The sequence below is a fragment of the Callorhinchus milii genome, unplaced genomic scaffold, assembly GCF_018977255.1.
Source record: "Callorhinchus milii isolate IMCB2004 unplaced genomic scaffold, IMCB_Cmil_1.0 Scaffold4, whole genome shotgun sequence".
Lineage (NCBI taxonomy): Eukaryota > Metazoa > Chordata > Chondrichthyes > Chimaeriformes > Callorhinchidae > Callorhinchus > Callorhinchus milii.
This window is the reverse complement of record NW_024704745.1, coordinates 62,454,472-62,474,806: the sequence shown is the minus strand read 5'-3', so window position 1 is coordinate 62,474,806 and position 20,335 is coordinate 62,454,472. Positions and strand designations below refer to the sequence as shown.

The 20,335-nt window shown below is 43.0% G+C and overlaps 1 protein-coding gene across 3 annotated transcripts in view; it reads left to right on the top strand.

The window, feature by feature from the left end:
- The first annotated feature begins 1,234 nt into the window (after positions 1-1,234).
- LOC103172336 (four and a half LIM domains protein 2) overlaps positions 1,235-20,335 on the top strand; it is a 31,952-nt gene continuing 12,851 nt past the window's right edge. The window contains exons 1-4 of one of the 3 annotated variants that reach the window (XM_042334366.1): positions 1,235-1,380; positions 1,943-2,054; positions 13,073-13,252; positions 13,361-13,532. In XM_042334366.1, coding sequence (XP_042190300.1) covers positions 13,377-13,532 — 156 coding nt within the window. In that variant the 5' untranslated portion in view covers positions 1,235-1,380; positions 1,943-2,054; positions 13,073-13,252; positions 13,361-13,376. Of the gene's footprint in view, positions 1,381-1,942; positions 2,055-13,068; positions 13,253-13,360; positions 13,533-20,335 lie in introns of all 3 variants that reach the window. The other 2 variants (XM_007885127.2, XM_007885122.2) reach the window with 2 other exon arrangements.

The window sequence follows — 20,335 nt, the reverse complement described above, 5'->3', positions numbered from 1 at the left end:
TCAGAAGTGCATAGTTCTGTAGGTTTCAGAGTGCAGAATACACTTACTACTTTGTTCCAGACTCGACTTTTTCACTACGTGGCTTGCCAACCTCCCCAGCTCCATCCCCTACAAATTCCAAATCATCCAACGATAATAATAATAATATTACTAATCCTTACATTTGATATAATCCCTTCCACATTGGGAGGACATCACAAATCTCAATTGTGATGGTTGAATAGCTGCAGGATATACTCTAAAATGGAGTGATTGTGTGTTTTGTGATTGAACAGACTCCTCAGCCTGCAACCTCTCCCATACCAGGCTCTGTAAGTCAATTTCCCCCATTAACTTCAAGACCTTTAAATGCCTCCAAGGCCCACCCTACTCTACTAATCTCCTGAAACCCTATTCCCTCAGTTATTCCCTCCGCTCCACCAACTCTGACTTGCCTCAGGTTCTCGGATCCCCCTTCCCCCTGTCAAGTCTTCACCCCACCTCCTCCCCCCCCACCCCACACTCGCTGGAACTCCCTTAAATCCCTGAATCGCTCCCCTTCCTCTCAACTTTAAATCTGTCTAAGAACCTATCTCTTTGACTGCACTTTGCTCCCACTCAGTCTTCGTAAAGCATTCATTCTCCCTACGCGAAAGACCCTATATAAGTGCAAATTGTTGTTGTCCTAAGCCTTTCGGGTTTGTGTCGAGTTTTATGAAAAAAGGGGTACATATTTTTCAGTTTTAGCTTCTGGGTATTGGTATTTTATTGCAGTGATCTCCTTCCTGCAGTAGCACTTCTAAATCTGACTGCATATGCTAGGGTTGGTTTACTGCTATTAGAATCAGAAAGAAATCAGTCAATATAACTAGCACAGCCTAGGAAGAGCTTTACAAGGATTTTGTAATGTTTTGGAACCGGCTTAAATGCTCCCGAAGATATACGAAATTAAATATCAAATATTGAATTTCTTTTGCAGAGTAGTTTGGATTATTCAATAATAAATATAATATACTGTGTTTAGAAAGGTTTAGGAAAGCGAAGAGCTACCCTTAATGTTGTGCATGGCAACGGTTAGCGTGTCCTTGAAGTAACAGGATAAGTGGTCACATTTTCTACCAGTGCTGACTTTCCATTACAGGCTATGTGCCACAAAATCTCCCATACCTTAAAAGGTAGGATGTTGTAAGCAGCAATAGTGGTTCTTATCTCCAGTGGGTAGCAGTTGCTTTAGAGACATTGTATTTATAGACTGTTTGGCAAAAGAATGTCTATCTGCCTAATGACTGGTGTCGTCTACCAAATAGGAGGGTTCGCAGTCAAATAAAACTCTACGTCTCTACACTTGCCTCGTCCTCTGTTGGTTTACCGGACAGCAAAAGAACCCAGAGTGAGGTCAAGGTAAGGACTCTCTTTCCAACAACATAGAACTTTGGTCACAGGTAATAGAGTTATTGCACCTTTTTCTGTGTTCGCTTCTTTGCTATTCCATTAATTTCCCTTCCAAATTGATAGCTCTAAGTGTACAGTTTAATTAAATATATTCAAGCTGCTGATCCCCTCCTTGCTACTCCCCAGAGCAATTGAATTAATAGTTTAATAAATCAAATAATTTATTAAGTTGTTAAAGGATACTTTAGGGACTCTATGCTGAAAATAGATCAGAGATTAGTTTTCCCCTTTGTAATTCTCTACTGTGTTTGTGAACAGAATTTGTTTCTGACTGAAATCTGTTCCACAACTTTTCACTCTGTCACTTCTTCCCTCACTGTAAGGTGATTTGATCACAGCTAATGGACAGCTATCAGGTCATTGTAACAGCATAAAATGTGGTTACTGGCCCAGGTCTGATGAAAGTCTCATCTTTCTCTTTCTGATGTTGTTTGACCGCCCATCCATTTGCAGCATTTTCTGTTTCTATTTCAGATTTCCAATTTCTTGCAATTTTGCTTTTTATCTCTAGGTTCTAACAACATCCTCAATGAAGTTTTAGCTCGTTAAATTCCAGCAATACTCCCAACACACACTCGGGGCTCTCAAGCCTTAGCTCTCGCCAACCTACTCTACAGAATTAGGTAAGTAGGCTGTGTCCCTTCAGGGAGAGGGTATGCATCCTATTCCAGACACAAGACATCTCCATGTGCAAGTGACATACATGTTCACCTACAAAATATGCAGTCATTACATTTTATAGTCTATCCTTCGAAGTGCTTTGAGACATCCTCCCGGCATAAACATTGCTATGTCAAATGTAAGGATTATTATCTTTTATTGGAACTCAGTCTGGTTTAGATACTCTTAAGCATTGTGAAGGGGTTTCCACATGTGTCAGGTAGATTAAGAAACTAAAACAAAATGTCAATGTCCTGTGTAAGACAACTTCAGACTACGGGGATTTGAGAGATCATGAAGCAGCTTCACGGAATATAACTATTTTAAGAAATAAGTGAAATATTTCCATAGAATTTAGATTTATTAATTTTGGAAACATGTTGATACAATTCCTCTTTAAATATATTCTATTAAATGCAGTGTTTTCATACAACAACAACTTGTATTTACATAGTGCCCTTCACGCGGGGCAGGGTCTCAGAGAGCTTAACAGTGATGCCTGATGCTGAGCTGGGGGAACTTTGTTTCAATCTTCAACTACGTGTTTTGGTAGAATTCAGTCTTATGTACTAATGGAAACTTTTGTACCTGTATTGCCTGAAGCCAAGTGATACTGCATATAATACTTTAAGTGTCAGATAGGTAACTACAATGGAGTGGTGCAACTCAAGGGTAGCTCTGTTAATCAGTGTCTGGGTATCAGTTTTTTAATGTTAAAAACTGTCAGTTCTTCACTATCGTTAAAAGTGCAAAGGCTGTTTCCGTACATTTCCAATGATGTTTTGAAAGCTTAAAACGATCGCTTTGCACTGATATTGATAACAAAGTGATTTAACTGACCCTTTTATATCAAATGGTGCTCATAAAAGCACAGTTATGTGACAGATGTTATATTTTTTATAATAATAAATATAATGATAATATGTATATTTAATATTGCACCTTATCACACTGTAAATTTTCAAAACGTTTCACACAATGAGTTACTTTGAAATGTTATTATTGTTGTCATGTAAGGAAACAAGGCAGCAAACCTGTGCCAGGAATATCCCACTTAACATCATTTTGAAATGGAATATGGATGAGGAGGAATTAGCCAGGAGACCAGGAGAACTCCTTGTTCTTATAAAAACACATACGTTTGATATAAAGCTTTAACATGTCATTTTAATATCTGAAAGTGCTTCACTCGATTTATTGAAAAATGGGTGTGTATCTGTAGGCGAAAACAATAGCCAATTTGCGCACAGCAAAATCCCACAATTAGCTGTGAAGTGGATGACTTGTGGAATTGTTGCCAGGACACCAGGAAAAACTCCCTTCTCTTTTCAAATAATAATAATAATCCTTGAATTTGATACAGCGCTTTTCACGTCTTCTAGACGTCTCAAAGTGCTTCACAGAATATACTCCAAAGTGAATTGACTGCATATTTTGTGGGCGAAATGCGGCAGCCAATTGTGCACAGCAGTGCCCTACAAAGAGTTGCAGATTGAAGTGACCAATTTATTATTGTTTTTTTTCTTGAGGGATTATTATCAGGCGTGTGTAATAAGGAACCTTGCCCAAGGTTTCACCCTGCCGGGAATCGAACCCAGGTCTCTCGCTTGTGAGGCGAGTGCTCTAACTGCTGAGCTACAGGACTCCATGTCTGGAGTTCAGTACTTTCAAATAGTACTGAACTGGCAGATGAGATTCTGGTTTAATGCCTCATCTGAAGGAAAGCATCTTCGACAATTCAGTGTTCCCTCAGTGATGCATTAACGTTTCAGTCTGGACAATAAGCTCAAAATCCTGAAGTGCGGCTTGAATTCACATTTGACTCAGACATGAGTGTTACCAACTGAGCCAGTCTGACTGACACCCTTCTTCAAAATAGTGCCGTGAAATTTTTAATATTTGTTTGAGCTACAAAAATGAGCAGGTTGGACTTTTCTGTTGAGTTAATTCAAAACCTGTGGCATAAATTCCTGTAGCTTAGTGATTAGAACACTAGCCTCGCAAAAGAGAAGACCTGGGTTTGATTCCCAGCAGAGTGAAACGTTGGGCAAGTTTCCTTACTCCACACGCCTCTGTTTACCATGCAGTAAGTAGGAACCCAGTTGTTAGTTGAATTGCAGATCGTTTTTCCATGGGTAATAATTCCTCCAAAATAAATAAAAATAAATTGGTCACTCAATCCATGAATGTTTGTGGGACTCTGTTGTGCGCAATTGTGGAGTCCTGTAGCTCAGTGGTTAGAGCACTCGCTTTGCAAGCGAAGGACCTGAGTTCAATTCCCGGCAGGTCAGGGCGAAACCTTGGGCAAGTTTCCTTACTTCACACAGAGCCTAATAATAATTCCTCCAAAACCAAAAACAATAATAAATTGGTCATTTTCAATCTACGACTGTTTGTGGGACATTGCTGTGCGCAATTGGCTGCCGCGTTCGCCCACAAATATACAGTCAATTCACTTTACAGTGTGTTCTGTGAAGCGCTTTGGGACGTCCTCCCGACGTGAAAAGCGCTATATCAAAATGTAAGGATTATTATTAAAGGATTACCACAGTTCGCCCACAAAAACTGTCAATTCACTTTACAGTATATTCTGTGAAGCGCTTTGAGATGCCTCGAAGATGTGATAAGGTGCTATATCAATTCAAGGATTATTATTATTATAATTGTTCTATAACATTATGTTTTCACTATTCAATAGCTTCTTCGGTATTTTAAGGTATTTATTTTCTCCTTCTTTTGTCCCACTCTTCTCATCCATACACTGGGGTTTAACATGTGGTTTCAATTTAGAAATTTGCAAGATATCAATCAGGAATTAGCCAGATGTGCCAGAGGCACCTTTCACCATCGCTGATATGAGGATTGACAATGGTATTTATTCATTTCCAGCACACCCGGGTAATACATAATCAATACATTATGAATATTTAAATTGAAATTGCATGATACACCAAACTATCTTTATCGCAAAAGACGGGCAGGCACCTTATTCTACTATTGGCAGTTGGTGACCAGTCACTCTTATTCCTGTAAACAAAACACAAAATATTGCAGATGCTGGAAATCTGAACCAAAAACAGAAGTCGCTGGGAACACTCAGCAGGTCAGGCAGCATCTATGGAGAAAGGAAAGTGAGTCAACGTTTCGGGTCCACGAGCCTTCGTCAGAACACCTTCAGTTTTGACGAAGGGTGGTGGACCCGAAATGTTCATTCACTTTTATCCCAGTTTCAGTAGGCTTTGTTTTAGTGTGCTGTTCCTGTTCTGGCTGCCAGGAGGCAGCAGGAGCCCTAGTTACACAACACAATCACCTGTTGTGTTATTATTGTCGAGCTGTTCTTTCAGACAAGCACTCCTTTGGGTGAATGCAAAGTTCAAACCAAAATTAGACGGCAGCAAGTTTGAGTAAGCACTGGTATGTTTAACAGAACTGATTTCATTGCTGAGACACTGATGATGTCAGTGCGGTGTGCTACAGCCCCTGGCCCTTCATTCGTTTTACTGGGGGAAATTCTTCGCCCTTTGTTTTAAATGAAAGCTTTAATGAAGACATTACAAAATAACTTTCCGTCTCGTAACTCTGGGTTAACAAGAAACTTTTGCTGCATAAAGCACTAATTAGGTAAAAAAAAATGGCAAGTTAACCTTTTTGGCTCACTATGAAAGCTTCGTGTCAAATTGTATTCACTGAGCAATTTGGCTTCGTAGAATCCCAACCGCATTCTACTGTACATCAGTGGTGGCCAACCATGGCCCGCGGGCCGGAAGTGGCTCACCAAACAGTCCCACTAGTCTAAGGTGAGTCTGTTTTAAATCAACGTTATGTTTCCATTTTTTTCTTGATTGAATATTTCTTGATTTATGGCATAAATCAAGAAATATTCAATCAAGGAAATTTATTTTGTTGGCCGACCGCAAAGCTTGGCCACCACTGTTCTACATAGTTGAATTACATCCAGCACTAAGTGGGGTCTGTGCTGTTATTCAGGGATCACGTCCAGACACCCTCTTGTGGAGATGGGGAAAGAATGAACCTTATTTCCTGCCAGGGTTCCTTCCTCATCTGTTCTGATGAAATCTCTAAAATTGCCCAAGTAAAACCTCTGGCCTAATATTGTCTTTAATAGTTACAAACAGAATAAGTAGTTGATTTAATTGAATTGCGTTAATTGAATTTAACTCCAAAGGTGATGGAAAGGGCAAGTCATTTTTTTTCATTAAGAAAAGTTGGGTGGATTTTCATTCCTGCATTCTCATACCAAAAATTCCACAATATCCCACAAACTATGTGGTTTTAGCTGGTTAGACTTCAGCAGTGCCCCAAACCAAGCCATGGCTCCTGCCAACCTATGCCTAATACTTTCCAGATTTAGGTAAGCAGGAGGCGTCCCCATACCAATCGTACCAACCTGGCCTGCTCCATGACCTCCACCCTGCCCCCTTTGTACATTTTTATTCCTTTTTCTTTGGTCAGCCGGGTGTCTGTCACAGGCAAAAATCTATCACCTTGCTTATGAGAATCCAACCCAGACTGAGAGACACAAAATGCACGCAATACCTACAATTTCTTTGTCTGGAATGGAAGATACACTCTCTCCCTGGAACAAATCACGCTGCTTACCTAATTCCAGAAAGTATAGATGTATATATATATATATACTATTTTAAATATTAGGCAAAGAGTCTTCGGAACCGCGAAGTGCGCATTGAGATACTCCTGAAGTTTAATCAGCTAAACCACATAGCTTGCCATTGAAAGCAAGCTCTACCTTCCCCTGTAGGGCTTTGCCTACCAAGGTTAGCGGGAGCTAAGCAGGAAAAATCCCTGCCCAAGATTGGGATGTATGTCTCTCCAAGACTTGCCAATGAGCAGTTTATTCCTTGAATCTCAAAAGTTAATCCAATCAGCAAAATAGTCAGTGGAATTGTAAAAGTGCTCAACAGAAAAACGGGAATGTAAATTGCATCTCATGATGGAAAAAGCACATCAAGATGCAAAGTATATCTCCCACAGGGAGATCCTGGCTCTGACCCGAGATCTCTGAGTTCTCACGAGTTGGCATTACAAACAGCAGACTCACTTTATGTCCGAGGCACTTTTTCAGTACAATGTGTCATTTACGCTGCTGTAAGCATGGTCGAAAAGGAAGGTTTTCAGGCAGGACTTGAAAAAGGGGAGAGAGGGGCCAATGTGGAGGGATTGAGGGAGAGAGTTCCAGAGTTTCAGGGCATAGTGGATGAATGCTCAACCTCCAATGGTAGAACTAAGGGCACGAGGGACAAGCGGGAGGCTAGTACCAGTCGAGTGGAGGCGCCAGGTGATGGATTGGGGAGTGAGGAGGTTGGAGAGGTAGGGAGGGCCAGGGAGTGAAGGGATTTGAACACGAGTGTGAGGATCTTGAAGTCGATCCGTTCGGTGATGAGGAGCCATTGGAGCCTGGCCAGAACTGGTGAGATGTGGATACGGAGTTTGGTCTGGGTAATTATGTGGGCAGTCGAGTTCTGAATTAACTGAATCTTTTGAATAATGGAGCTGGGGAGACTGGCGAGGAGTTTGTTTGAGAATCCAGGTGGGAGGTGACAAACCAGGGTTTCAGCTGCATTTGGGCTAAGGTATGGTCAGAGGTGGCAATGTGGCGGAAGTGGAGGAAGGAGGTCTTGGTCAGAGACTGGATGTGGGGAAGGAAGGACATCTGGGGGTCGAACAGGGTGCCTAGATTGTGCACTGGTTCGGTGTGTCTGAAGGAGAGCCCAGGGAGGTTGAGGAATTCAGAGCCGCAGGAGTGAAGACGTTGACGGGAGCCAAGGAGTATGGTTTCCATCCTGTCCACATTCAGCTGCAGGAAGTTTGCACGCATCCAGCCCTTGATGTCTGCCAGATGAGCTGATAGAACATCATCGGACCTGGAATTGATCCTGGAGGCAAAGTAGATTTGTGTGTCATCTGCATACATGTGGATGTTTACCTAGTGTCTGCGGATTACATCGCCCAGAGGGAGCATATAGATTAGGAAAAGAAGAGGGCCAAGGATGGAGCCCTGGGGTATCCTGCAGGTGACCGGGCGGGGGCAGGAGGAGAAACCATTTGCTGAGATGAAGTAGAGGCGTTGGTTAAGTAGGACTCAAACCATATGAGTGCGGTCCCTCTAAGGTGGAGGAGGATTGTGTGGTCGACTGTGTCAAATGTGGCAGAGAAATCCAGGGGGATGAGGAGACAGAGGGAGCCCTGATCACAGATAGAGAGAACGTCATTGTGACTTTGACAAGCACTGTCTCTGTGCTGTGGGCAGGGTGAAAACCAGACTGCAGGGGCTTGAGGAGGGAGTGGAGGGAGAAATGTGACCGAATAGCTTACTTACATCAACCTCATTCATTATAATAATAATAATAATAATAATCCTTGCATTTGATATAGCGCTTTTCACGTCGGGAGGACGTCCCAAAGAGCTTCACAGAACACACTGTAAAGTGAATTGACTGTATATTTGTGGGCGAACGCGGCAGCCAATTGCGCACAGCAATGTCCCACAAACAGTCGTAGATTGAAAATGACCAATTTAATTATTGTTTTTTTTTTGGAGGGATTATTATTAGGCGCGTGGAGTAAGGAAACTTGCCCAAGGTTTCGCCCTGACTGGAATTGAACTCAGGTCTCTCACTTGCAAAGCGAGTGCTCTAACCACTGAGCTACAGGACTCCACATTCTTGATCATGCTTTTTTCTTATTTGTATAACTTTTTCAATTATACTTTGGATAGGCTTCAGGAGGATAAATTTACAAAACATTATTATTCTAACACCAGGCCCCAACCAGAATTGAATTTATTACTTGCATTTGAAATCGCAGGTTATCATGTCAAAACATCTCAAAGAGCATCAGAGTTTTTCTGTAAAGTGTATTGGGTATATTTTTTAGGCAAATGCAGCAATAAATTTCTGCACAGCAATGCCCCACAAAATAACCATAAAGTGAGTGGCCAATAGCTTTTAACTGGGAGATTGATCAAATATGGGAGCAAATGGCAATCTATGACATTCATCGTCCTGTAGCTTTGCAAGCGAGAGACCTGAGTTCAATTCCAGGCAGGGCGAAACCTTGGGCAAGTTTCCTTACTCCACACGCCTAATAATAATCCCTCCATAACCAAAAACAATAATAAAAAATTGGTCATTTTCAACCTACGACTCTTTGTGGGACATTGCTGTGCGCAATTGGCTGCCGCATTCGCCCACAAATATACAGTCAATTCTCTTTACAGTGTGTTCTGTGAAGCGCTTTGGGACGTCCTCCCGACGTGAAAAGGCTATATCAAATGCAAGGATTATTATTATTATTATTATTAAGCAGGTAGGTGGGATCTCTATTTAACGTCTCAACCAAAAGACACAACTCCTCTTACAATTTAGCACTCCCCAAGCACAGCATTGGAGTGATAAGCTGTAAGGTCAAAGTCCCAATGTGGGGCCTGAACCTACAACCATTTGGAATCAGAGGCAAGAGTGCTGACAACTGAGCCAGACTGAATATTTAAGACACAGAAGTCTATTAAGGCTTATTTCAGGATTATTATCTTCAGTGTTTGAAAAATCTGAAAAGCTCAGCCTTAATAATGTCATTCACTTGCCCAATGGCTGTCACATCTCAAAATCTTGGATTCTGGACTCATTTAAGAGACAGCCTGATGTTGTTGGGGTGGGTTTTCTGGATGAGATGGATAGGCGAAGGGCCTTCTTCACCCATAGATCTCTTGTCATTTTGTCATATTAACTAAAATGATTACACCTCACCTGCCAGATACAGTATTTAAATTCCGCTAGTAGCAGGTTCCACACAGGACTTCATATGGTTACTATAGGATGCCTGGGCCTGAAGGTGGTACCTAATAAAGGAATAACAGGACGATAGGCAAAACAGACCTTTATTCTCACGTATAAAACCAATTTAAAAGTATGTATCTCTGGATGAAACTCAGATTTTTAATAGGGTATGCTGATAAAAACAGTTGTGCTATTAAAATAAATTTAAACCAAGGGTGAGATGTTTCTTGCAGTTACATTTTTATTATAACTCAACAAATGCTTTCTAGCAGGGATGCTAACAGAGTATCAACTCCTCTGTGAAACCAATACTCTTGAAACGCAGAATGTCTAGTCGTTTGTTGGTGATTTGTGTTTGTTTACATTTTTGTTGCATATTCAACAATTCACCAGAACGATGATCATCCGTCAGTGTTGTGCAATCTGTAACAGCTCCAGTAAACACTGCTGTTTCAGGGCATATAAAATGTCTAGCAATCCAATGAGGATCTCCAAAAGTCTGCCAAAGTTTTGCAATTTTTATTGTAATCTCACAGTCAGGCTCACAGTCTTGCAATTTGCAGTGCTTAGTTGTCATCTTCTGATCTATGTCAGCTTGTTCTTCAGTGTGCTGTGGTTATTTCTGTTGTCCCAAATGACAGCAACAACATCTTGCAGTTTATGGCACTCTTCATGAGGGTAGGGTCTCGGAGTGCTGACAAGACATATGTGCACCTGGCGATGCAGAGGCACAAGCTCTTCGTATTGAAAAAAATTGTTAAGAAAAATTCTTACGTTTTGATGTGATTTTGTGGGAGTCACATTACAGTTATTGTAATGTGTGCAGTCCCAACATATTACAGTAAATCCTGTGAAGCACTTTGAGACATCCTCCCAGTGTGAAAGGCACGATCCCAAATGGAACCCCAGTAGAAAAAAGAATCTTACTCGTCAGGAGAGGGAAAGAGACAGGAGAAAAAAATGTGAAGAAAATGTGTCACAAGATTTCCAATAATAACATTGTGAGAGGACATATTCACCAGAGGAAGTGGGACAAGCCAGTACTTAGTCATAAAGAAACGACAGCTGGTGGTCAGACTTAAAGGGCAAATTCAAAACAAAAACTATAACCTTTCCCTCTCCATAAAAAGATGCAGCAAGAAAAGTACAGAGAAAGATATATCACAGCAGGGAAACCCTCATCCCCAATAATAATAATAAATAATAATAATAATAATAACAATAATAATCTTTGCATTTGATATAGCGCTTTTCACGTCGGGAGGACGTCCCAAAGCGCTTTCACAGAAGACACTGTAAAGTGAATTGACTGTATATTTGTGGGCGAGCGCGGCAGCCAATTGCGCACAGCAATGTCCCACAAACAGTCGTAGATTGAAAATGACCAATTTATTATTGTTTTTTGTTTTGGAGGGATTATTATTAGGCTCTGTGTGGAGTAAGGAAACTTGCCCAAGGTTTCGCCCCAACCTGGAATTGAACTCAGGTCTCTCGCTTGCAAAGCGAGTGCTCTAACCACTGAGCTACAGGACTCCAATACACATAGACACAAATTATTTACACCTATGCACCAAATAAATAAACAGCGGTTAGCAAAAATATCTACGTGCCCAACCTTCCCCAATAATTTTGCACAAGAGCAACAATTCAGACGAGCAATAGGAGTTAAAAATCAGAGCGAAAAGTACTTTCAGAACTGTTCTATTGTTCTATTGTTCCAGTGCTTCAGGTGAGATATTAAACCCAAATCCTGACCAGATGGACGTTAAAGATCCCATGGCACTATTTGAAAAGAGAAGGGGGTTTCTCCCGATGCCCTGGCTAACAATCCCCCAGACAAAGTTGGTCACTCATCTTATAAGTGGAGTCCTGTAGCTCAGTGGTTAGAGCACTCGCTTTGCAAGCGAGAGACCTGAGTTCCATTCCAGGCAGAGGGCGAAACCTTGGGCAAGTTTCCTTACTCCACACAGAGCCTAATAATAATCCCTCCAAAAACCCCAAAACAATAATAAATTGGTCATTTTCAATCTACGACTCTTTGTGGGACATTGCTGTGCGCAATTGGCTGCCGCGTTCGCCCACAAATATACAGTCAATTCACTTTACAGTGTGTTCTGTGAAGGGCTTTGGGACGTCCTCCCGACGTGAGAAGCTCTATATCAAATCCAAGGATTATTATTATTATTATTATTATAAGCTTGTTGTGGGACATTGCTGTGCACAAATTGTCTGCCACATTCACCTACAAAATATGCAGTCTCTACATGTTACAGTAAATCCTGTGAAGTACTTTAAAACATCTTCCCAATGTGGAAGACAGACACTATATGAAATGCAAATATTATTATTATTAACAACAATGGTTTGCATTTATATAGCGCCCTTCATGCGCTTGTGATAGTGACTTCACTAACTCATACACAATCTGGCAAATTGCAGTTATAAGTTAAACTAAGTAATGAATAGGGATCCTATCCTTGTGGATAATTAAACTCACACAGTGCAACTGGCATTATTTCTTTCCTGAAAATTCTTGCCGTAAATCCTAAAACTCAAGGATTCCTTCCCTTTGACCTATAAACTGCCCTGTTACAGTGTGTCTACAGCAAGGCCCCAAGGGTAAAGAGACAATAGTACAACTAAATATCACGTCTGGCAATAATTGCAAGTGGTACAATCAACTACATTAATTAGAAACTGAACGTGAGAGCGTAGGTTTATCTCAAGTTGTGAAAGACTGTAGCCACACATTTATACTGTACTTGTACATTGATCGATTTATCCACTTATACAAGATGAGAGCAATTCTTCGGCTGTAAAATCCTTAATTTGTGCATTTCTGTTTAACCCTGTTTAACGTAGCAATTCAGAGATTGTTTTAATCAAACAATTAATTTAGACACAAAGCTTGTTAAATAGGTGATGATGGACTATTAATGTCTTTGTCTATTTGAACGAATTACAAATGTTCTTTTGCAAACCTGTTTCTGTTGTGGCTAGACTACCTCTGCTCACTTACTAGGAGGAGAATATGCAGTGAGAGAAACAGTAAACCTGCAGGGAGGGAAGTTCAGCTGCCAGCACAAGCTGAGCTCTCAGAAAGAACCATTTCCAAGCTTTTCTATCCTTATATGGTAAAATGACACAAGGATTTTATTAGGCAGCCAGCCACTCAGTTGCTTCAACACAAGCTCACCCGATGGATACACAGCACTTCAAACTATATGAATTCCAGAGGCCGGAAATCTAACACCTCAGCCCCTGCCTGACCATCAGGGTAGTGAGTGACCGTGACGGTTTGTTGCCATTTCCACTGGTCACACAGAGCTGAATGCTGTTCATTTGTAAGTGCCTTTTTATTTTCTTTCTTGTTCCAGCTGAACAGAGTCAAATGCAGATGTGCCGAAACACATTGAGCAAATAAGTAATGAGTCTGTTTCCTGCCCTTAAAGCTTTCCAGAGAGCACAATGACAGAACGCTTTGACTGCCACTACTGCAAAGAGTCCCTGCTTGGGAAAAGATACATCCTCAGGGAGGAGAACCCCTACTGTGTGAAGTGCTATGACAGCCTTTATTCTAATACCTGTGAAGACTGCAAGAAACCAATTGCTTGTGACAATAAGGTATGTCGACAGTCATCCTCACTCATTGAAGTGTATCCTCCCTGTTGTGTTGTTGAGTCTGCTGTTTATCAATTGCTGCTTTGTAGCTGCATGCACTAGGCTGGATTTACATGCACCTTTTTACTGAAAGCTTTGAAATAATAGTAATTCAGTGTACATTATCTGCTTTCTTACTGTGGTGTTCTCTGCTGTGGACGTCCTCCCGACGTGAAAGGCGCTTTACAATTTTGTTGTAATTTTGTTTGTTGTTGAGGGGCGACTTAGCATTAAAATTAAATGGGCAGATTTCACAAACGTAGAAAGATGAGAAAGCGCCTCCGTTTTTATGTTTCCTTATCACATCGACGTGTTTGAAATGCTTGGCAAGTACAGTAGTTACTATCAAATGTAGTGACTGTTGGTTCGTAGTCACGTGTGACAGGCGTTTGCGCCAGCAAAGTTGACAAACAGCCATGAGGTGAACGAACAATAAAAACGTGACAGAGAATCATGAGGATTATTTTTTGACCACTGACAAAGGTTTTTAGTCAAAGCAGCAAAGCTCATTACAAAATAATAATCCTTACATTTGATATTGAGCCTCATCTGCACTTCACACAATGTTACTCTAAATTGTAGTGACTATATCTGTCGGCGAATGCGGGAGCCAATTTGTACGTAGTAATACTCCAAAAACAACTATGAAGTGAACGACTAATTTTATCTGGAGGTTTGTGGGCTGAGATATCAGAAAAAGTCTCTTCTCTTTTGAATAATGTCATGGGATCTTTAATGTCTACCTGTCCAGGCACAGCTGGGACCTCAGTGTAATGTCTCATCGAGAAGATGCCAACTATGACTATACAGCGTTCCTTCAGTAATACACTGAAGTGACAGCCTAGACTATGACCCCAAAATTCTTGATACGGGGTTTGGTCATTTTAATCCCGGCACATTAGAAATCAAACGTTTACATTAGGACTTTGAAGCACCGGTAAATCTTTTAACTAATTTATTGTCTACTGTTTACAGGATTTTTTAAACTTTCTTTTTCCATTTTAAAGTTTTCCTGAATTTTACATCTCTGTTGTTCCCATTTGGGGTGTTCCCAGGTGCCAAAGTGAGTCCCAGCAGGAGCTACTGGATAGGACTGAGGTGTGACCCACCCCACCTTATTTACTTTGCCTCTCACAGGGTTAGGCCACTTCCTTGACCTCGTCTACCAGATGGCAGTTCACCAATAACAAAGCTAGCCTTCTTTTTCACAGTGGAACTTTGAGTTCAGTCTAGGCTTATATTCCCAATACAGAACTGGAGGAGCGCCAAATTGTCGGAGGTGCTGTCCTTTGGATGAAACATTAAACCAAGATCCCGGCTGCCTGCTCAGGTAGATGTTAAAAATGCTGAGGCACAATTTGAAAAAGAGAATGGAGCTTCTCCCAGTGTCCTGATCAACAATCCACCAGATAAAATTTAACTGGTTTTAGAACATTGCTCTGTGCAAAATTGGCTGCCGTATTAACCTACGAAGTACACAATCCCTGCACTTCGTAGTGTAAATCCTGTGAAGAGCATTGTCTTGTTTTGATGACGTAATAAGGCATTACATCTCTCCTTCCTTGAGCACTTCACTCTCTACCATCCCTCCTCTCTCTCCCTCAAAATCCTCCTAGTTTACCACCCCCAACCCCCCCGCCAACCCTCCTGGCTCCTTCCTCACTGATATCTCCTCTCTCCTCTCAATCTTGTCCCTCTGCACTGAATACCTGCTCATAATGGGTTATTTCAACCTCAACCTAAACTCCCCTTGCACCACTTCCTCGGATTTCACTGCCCTCCTCCCTAAACCTTACCCTCCACATCGACTCACCGACCCACAAACGTAGCCACTCCCTCGACCTCATCATCACATATGGCCTTAACATTTCCGTCTTGTCAATTACGGACAAGGCCATTTCAGACCACTTCCTCATCTCCCTCTCCTCCCAGATCCCTCTCCCCTCTTCCAAACCCTCCACCATTTTTTTCTGCCCCTGGAAAAAGCTTCCCGCTGAGTCCCTCACAAATGCCCTGTTCCTTGGACCTCCTCTCCCTCAGGCCCTCCACCCGCAGCAATCCCAATGCAGCTGTCAAGGTGCTGAATGACCTTCTCTCCACAATCTTTAATTCCCTGGCTCCCCAGAAATCTAGGGCCGCTTCCAAACCCACCCGCTCCCCTGGCACAACAGTCATCTCTGTTCACTCAAAACACAAACCTGGATGCTCGAGCACAGATGGCAAAAATACGGCCTCATGATTCACCGCCGGCTGTGGGTGGAGCACTTCCGCAACTACAACTTCCCCCTCTCACAGGCCCAAACTGACTTTTACTCCAAGTAATCCTGGAGGCAAACAACAACAACAATCCAAAGATGCTATTTTCCACCGTCCATCACCTCTTCCGTGCACCCCCTCAAGTCCCCTCTATCCTCACATCAAACGACAAGTGCAAAGAGGTCCTAGGCTTCTTTGCCTCAAAAATTGAAAACACTTGCTTGGCTGCATTGTTGCCCCCCACTCCCTCCCAGCCCCCCATCATGTCCCCTTCCACCCAACCCAGACCATCCACACCACCTTCTCCCTCTGCCACGGCTCCTGCCACTCCGCCCTCCTTACACTCCTTTGCCCCCATTTCTCCCTCCTCCCCCTGAGCTACAACTTCACCTGGATGAAGATCACCACCTGCTGAATTGACTACCTCCCCACCCAGCTGCTGGTCACTCAACTCCCTCTCCTCTCCTCCCTGCTGGCCAACAAGGTCAACCTGTCTCTCTCCTCAGGCTCTGTTCCACTCCCCCTGAAAACTGCTGTCATTACACCCCTCCTCAAAAAACTCATCCTCGATCTCTCTAATCTCACACACTACCATCCCATTTCCAACCTATCCTTCCTTGCCAAAGTACTGGAATGCATTGTTGCAGATCAACTTCGGTCATAACTCTCCTTCCCCTCCCTCCTCGAGCCCCTGCAGTTTGGTTTTCGCCCTGCCCACAGCACAGAGACAGCGCTTGTCAAAATCACAAGTGACATTCTCTCTATCTGTGACCAGGGTTCCCTCATGCCTCCTTGTCCTCCTGGATCTCTGCCACCTTCAACACAGTCGACCACACCATCCTCCTCCATCGGCTCTCCTCCCTCATCCACCTCAATGTCACCGCACTTGCATGGTTTGAGCCCTACTTAACCAACCACCTCCATTTCATCTCAGCAAATGGTTTCTCCTTCCGCCCCCCCCCCCCCCCCCCGGTCACCTGCGAAATACCCCAGGGCTCCATCCTTGGTCCATGTATGTGGATGTCACACAAATCTAATTTGCCTCCTCCAGCACTAACTCCAAGTATGCTGATGTTCTATCAGCTTGTCTGTCAGACATCAAGGCCTGGATGAGTGTAAACTTCCTGCAGCTGAATGTGGATAAGACGGAAGCCATACAGCTTGGCTCCCATCAACGTCTTTACTTCTGCGGATCTAAACTCTTGGGCTCTCCCTCAGACTCACTGAACCAGTGCGCAACCCAGGTATCCAGTTCGACCCCCAACTCTCCTTCCTTCCCCACATCCAGTCCCTGACCAGGACTGCCTTCTTCCATCTCCGCCCTATTGCCTGCCTCCGACTGTACCTTACCCCAAATGTAGCCAAAACTCTCGTACATGTGTTTGTCACCTCCCACCTGGATTACTCCAACGCACTTCTCACAGGTCTCCCCAGCTCTACCATTCACAAGATCCAGTTCATTCAAAACACTGCTGCCCACATACTGACCTGGACCAAACTCTGTACCCACATCTCACCAGTTCTGGCCAGGTTCCACTGGCTCCCCATCACCAAACAGATCAACTTCAAGATCCTCACACTGGTGTTCAAATTCCTTCACTGCCTGGCACCTCCCCCCTCCCCAATCCACCACCTGGCAACTCCGCTCGACAGGCGCGGGTCTCCTGCTCGTCCCTCGCACCCTCCGCCCCACCATCAGAGGTCATGCTTTCAGCCATAACCCCCCAAAACTCTGGAACATTCTCTTTCCATCCTTCCACCTTGCCCCCTCTCTCCCCTCTTTCAATTCCCGCCTGAAAACATTCCTGTTCGACCGTGCTTATGGCCACCTCTCCCCGACTCGGAATCAGGCTCCACCACTATTAAGCACTCTGAGGCGCTACTCTGCAAGGAGGGCGCTATACAAGTGCAAGTTGTTGTTGTTGTTGTCCATCAAATGCAATTATTGGTGTTTCAGCCTGGCTCCTATCTTAGAGAAAGAAGATTTGAAGGTGAAGGGCTTGAGGGAGATTGGGACTATTAAACACATGTAGTCTTGGGTAACATTCCAATGAGTGCTGAGACGTGCCACATTGTTGGAGGTCCCAATCTTCAGATGTTATGTGAATCCAAGGTCACATCTGCATGTTGAAATGGATGTTAACATTGCCATTGCACTATTCTCTCCACTTCCTGACCCTATGTAAAATTAGTCAACAGTAACCACAAGTTTGCTCATATTGCAATAATAGAAGCTCATCTGTTGTACAATCTTATGTGCAAAAAAGCCATGATAGTGAAATCTTAATGGTTCAATGCTGTTCACACAGTATGGGCTGTATCCTCCTCTAGTCACTAAAACTGGCAATCTTTTTAATACATGTTTATAATGAGAATTCCTAATATAATCCCATTATAAACTTGGGGTGAAAAATGCAATATTTCGTAACAAGATTGACGTGATAGCATGAACAGTAGTGTAGTGTAATTATCTTAAGATAGCAGTCCAGGTCATAAATTCAAATCCTGCTGTTGTGTAATTATTTTTTAAATTATAATTTGAGCTAAAGTACCAACTGGTTCATATAATCTCCTCTAGGGAATGGAACACTATCATCCTTAGCTCGTCCCATCCATGTGTGACACCAGTCCCATACAACAACAACAACATCCATTTATATAGCACCCTTCATGTGGAGCAGCGTCTCAGAGTGTTTAACAGTGGCGGAGGCTGACTCCAACCGGGTGGAGGGAGGAAGTGACATAAGCACGGTCGAAGAGGCAGGTCTTCAGTCGTGATCTTAGAGTGGGAATGGAGGGGCTATGTGGGTTACTCTTGAAATAGCTATACTATGTGGCAAACTCTTAAAGTGCCCTCTAAAGTAAACGAGTAAGCCACTCAGTTGCAAAATGCCCTCCCCCAATCCCATCCCCTGTCACTAAAATATTGCAATATTCACTGCATGATAGACCTCAGTACACACACACTTGGCAAGTAGCTCCTGTGGTTATTTTTTTAAATAATTTTTAAGTCAGTTTTATATTGTATTATTTCTTCCCTGTTGATAATAATCCTTGCATTTGACTCTTCAAAAAGTGCTTTGAGTCGTGCTCCTGTCGTCTTTCACGTCAGGAGCACGACTCAATGCACTTTTTGAAGATTTTTCTACAGAACGAAGTGACTGCGTATTTTGTAGGCAAACATAGCAGCCAATATCCCACAAACAGGCCATGAGGTGAATAACCAATTTCATCTGAGGATCGTTGGCCAGGATTCCAGGAGAAATTTCATTCACTTTTTGAATTGTGCCTTAGAATCTCTAAACTGGCAGATGGAACTTCAGTATAACATCTCATCCGAAAGACAGCACCTCCAACATTGGACATCTCAGTAGGCCGTGTAACCATCGGTGGCCGCACGTTCAGCCACTATGCCCCAAAACTCTGGAACACTCTTCCTCTATCCCTCCGTCTTGCCCCTTTCTTCCCTACCTTCAGTTGCACCTGAAGACTTTCCTCTTCGATCGTGCCTACAGTCACTACCCCTCCCCCAGCGTCATACCGCCTCTGTCAAGCGCTCTGGGACACTGCCTGAGGGGTGCTACATAAATGCAAGTTGTTATTATAACTTCAAAGTCCTGTTGTGGGGTTGAACCCACAAGCCTTTGACTCAGAGGCAAAAGGGCCATCAAATAAGCCAGGCTGACACCTGTTCCCACCATAGATAGCGAGTGGCTAAGGCTAGAAAGGGCACAGGCCCGATCCCCAATCTGTCTACAGCTCAATCTTTAAGAGAAGCTGGGAGGTGAAAGCCCTGAGCCCTGAAGAGGACCACAGCCAATCCTCTGAGCAGCCCCAATCTGTGACACCCGCAGGCCCCCTCTTGCCCCTCTCCCAACTCCTCAGGGCCACCTGCCCACTTCAACTTCTGTGGGCAGCTCACCGGGGCGTCCTCACCTCTGATTGGCCGATGGACCTGTCAGTTAAGCCACTGCCTCACCTGTCTTACAGGCACCTCTTTAACTGAATTTTGCTCAGCCCCCCAAAGAATATTTTCACCCATCCACCTCTTCACCTCACATACATTCATGCCACTCTGTTTAGTTAATCTGGTTCTTTTTAGCAATCCAACTTGAGATAGCAGTGTACACCTTGATTGATGCATTTGGAGGTGCTCTTTGGCTGTGCAAGGAGCATTTTCTTTGCAGTTTTCCATCATCCTGCCACAGAACCTGCTGAAAGCTGGCAGCTCCCTCTCTTAGGAAAACCTGAATGGAAATGTCAGACGAGACTTAGATTTTGACATGTTACCAAATGTAAATTCTTAACCTACTAATCGTTTTTTCTTATCTTCATTCAATTAACCTTTGTATGAACTGCCCTCCAAATCTAACTTTGGGTATCCAAAAAGAGGTTGTGACCAAGGTATCAATTACAAAGCATATCTTTTTTTACTGCTGTAAAACTACAACTTTTAATAATGGCGCTGTTTAATGATGATGACCTTCTGACTAGGTTAGGCTGATATCCAA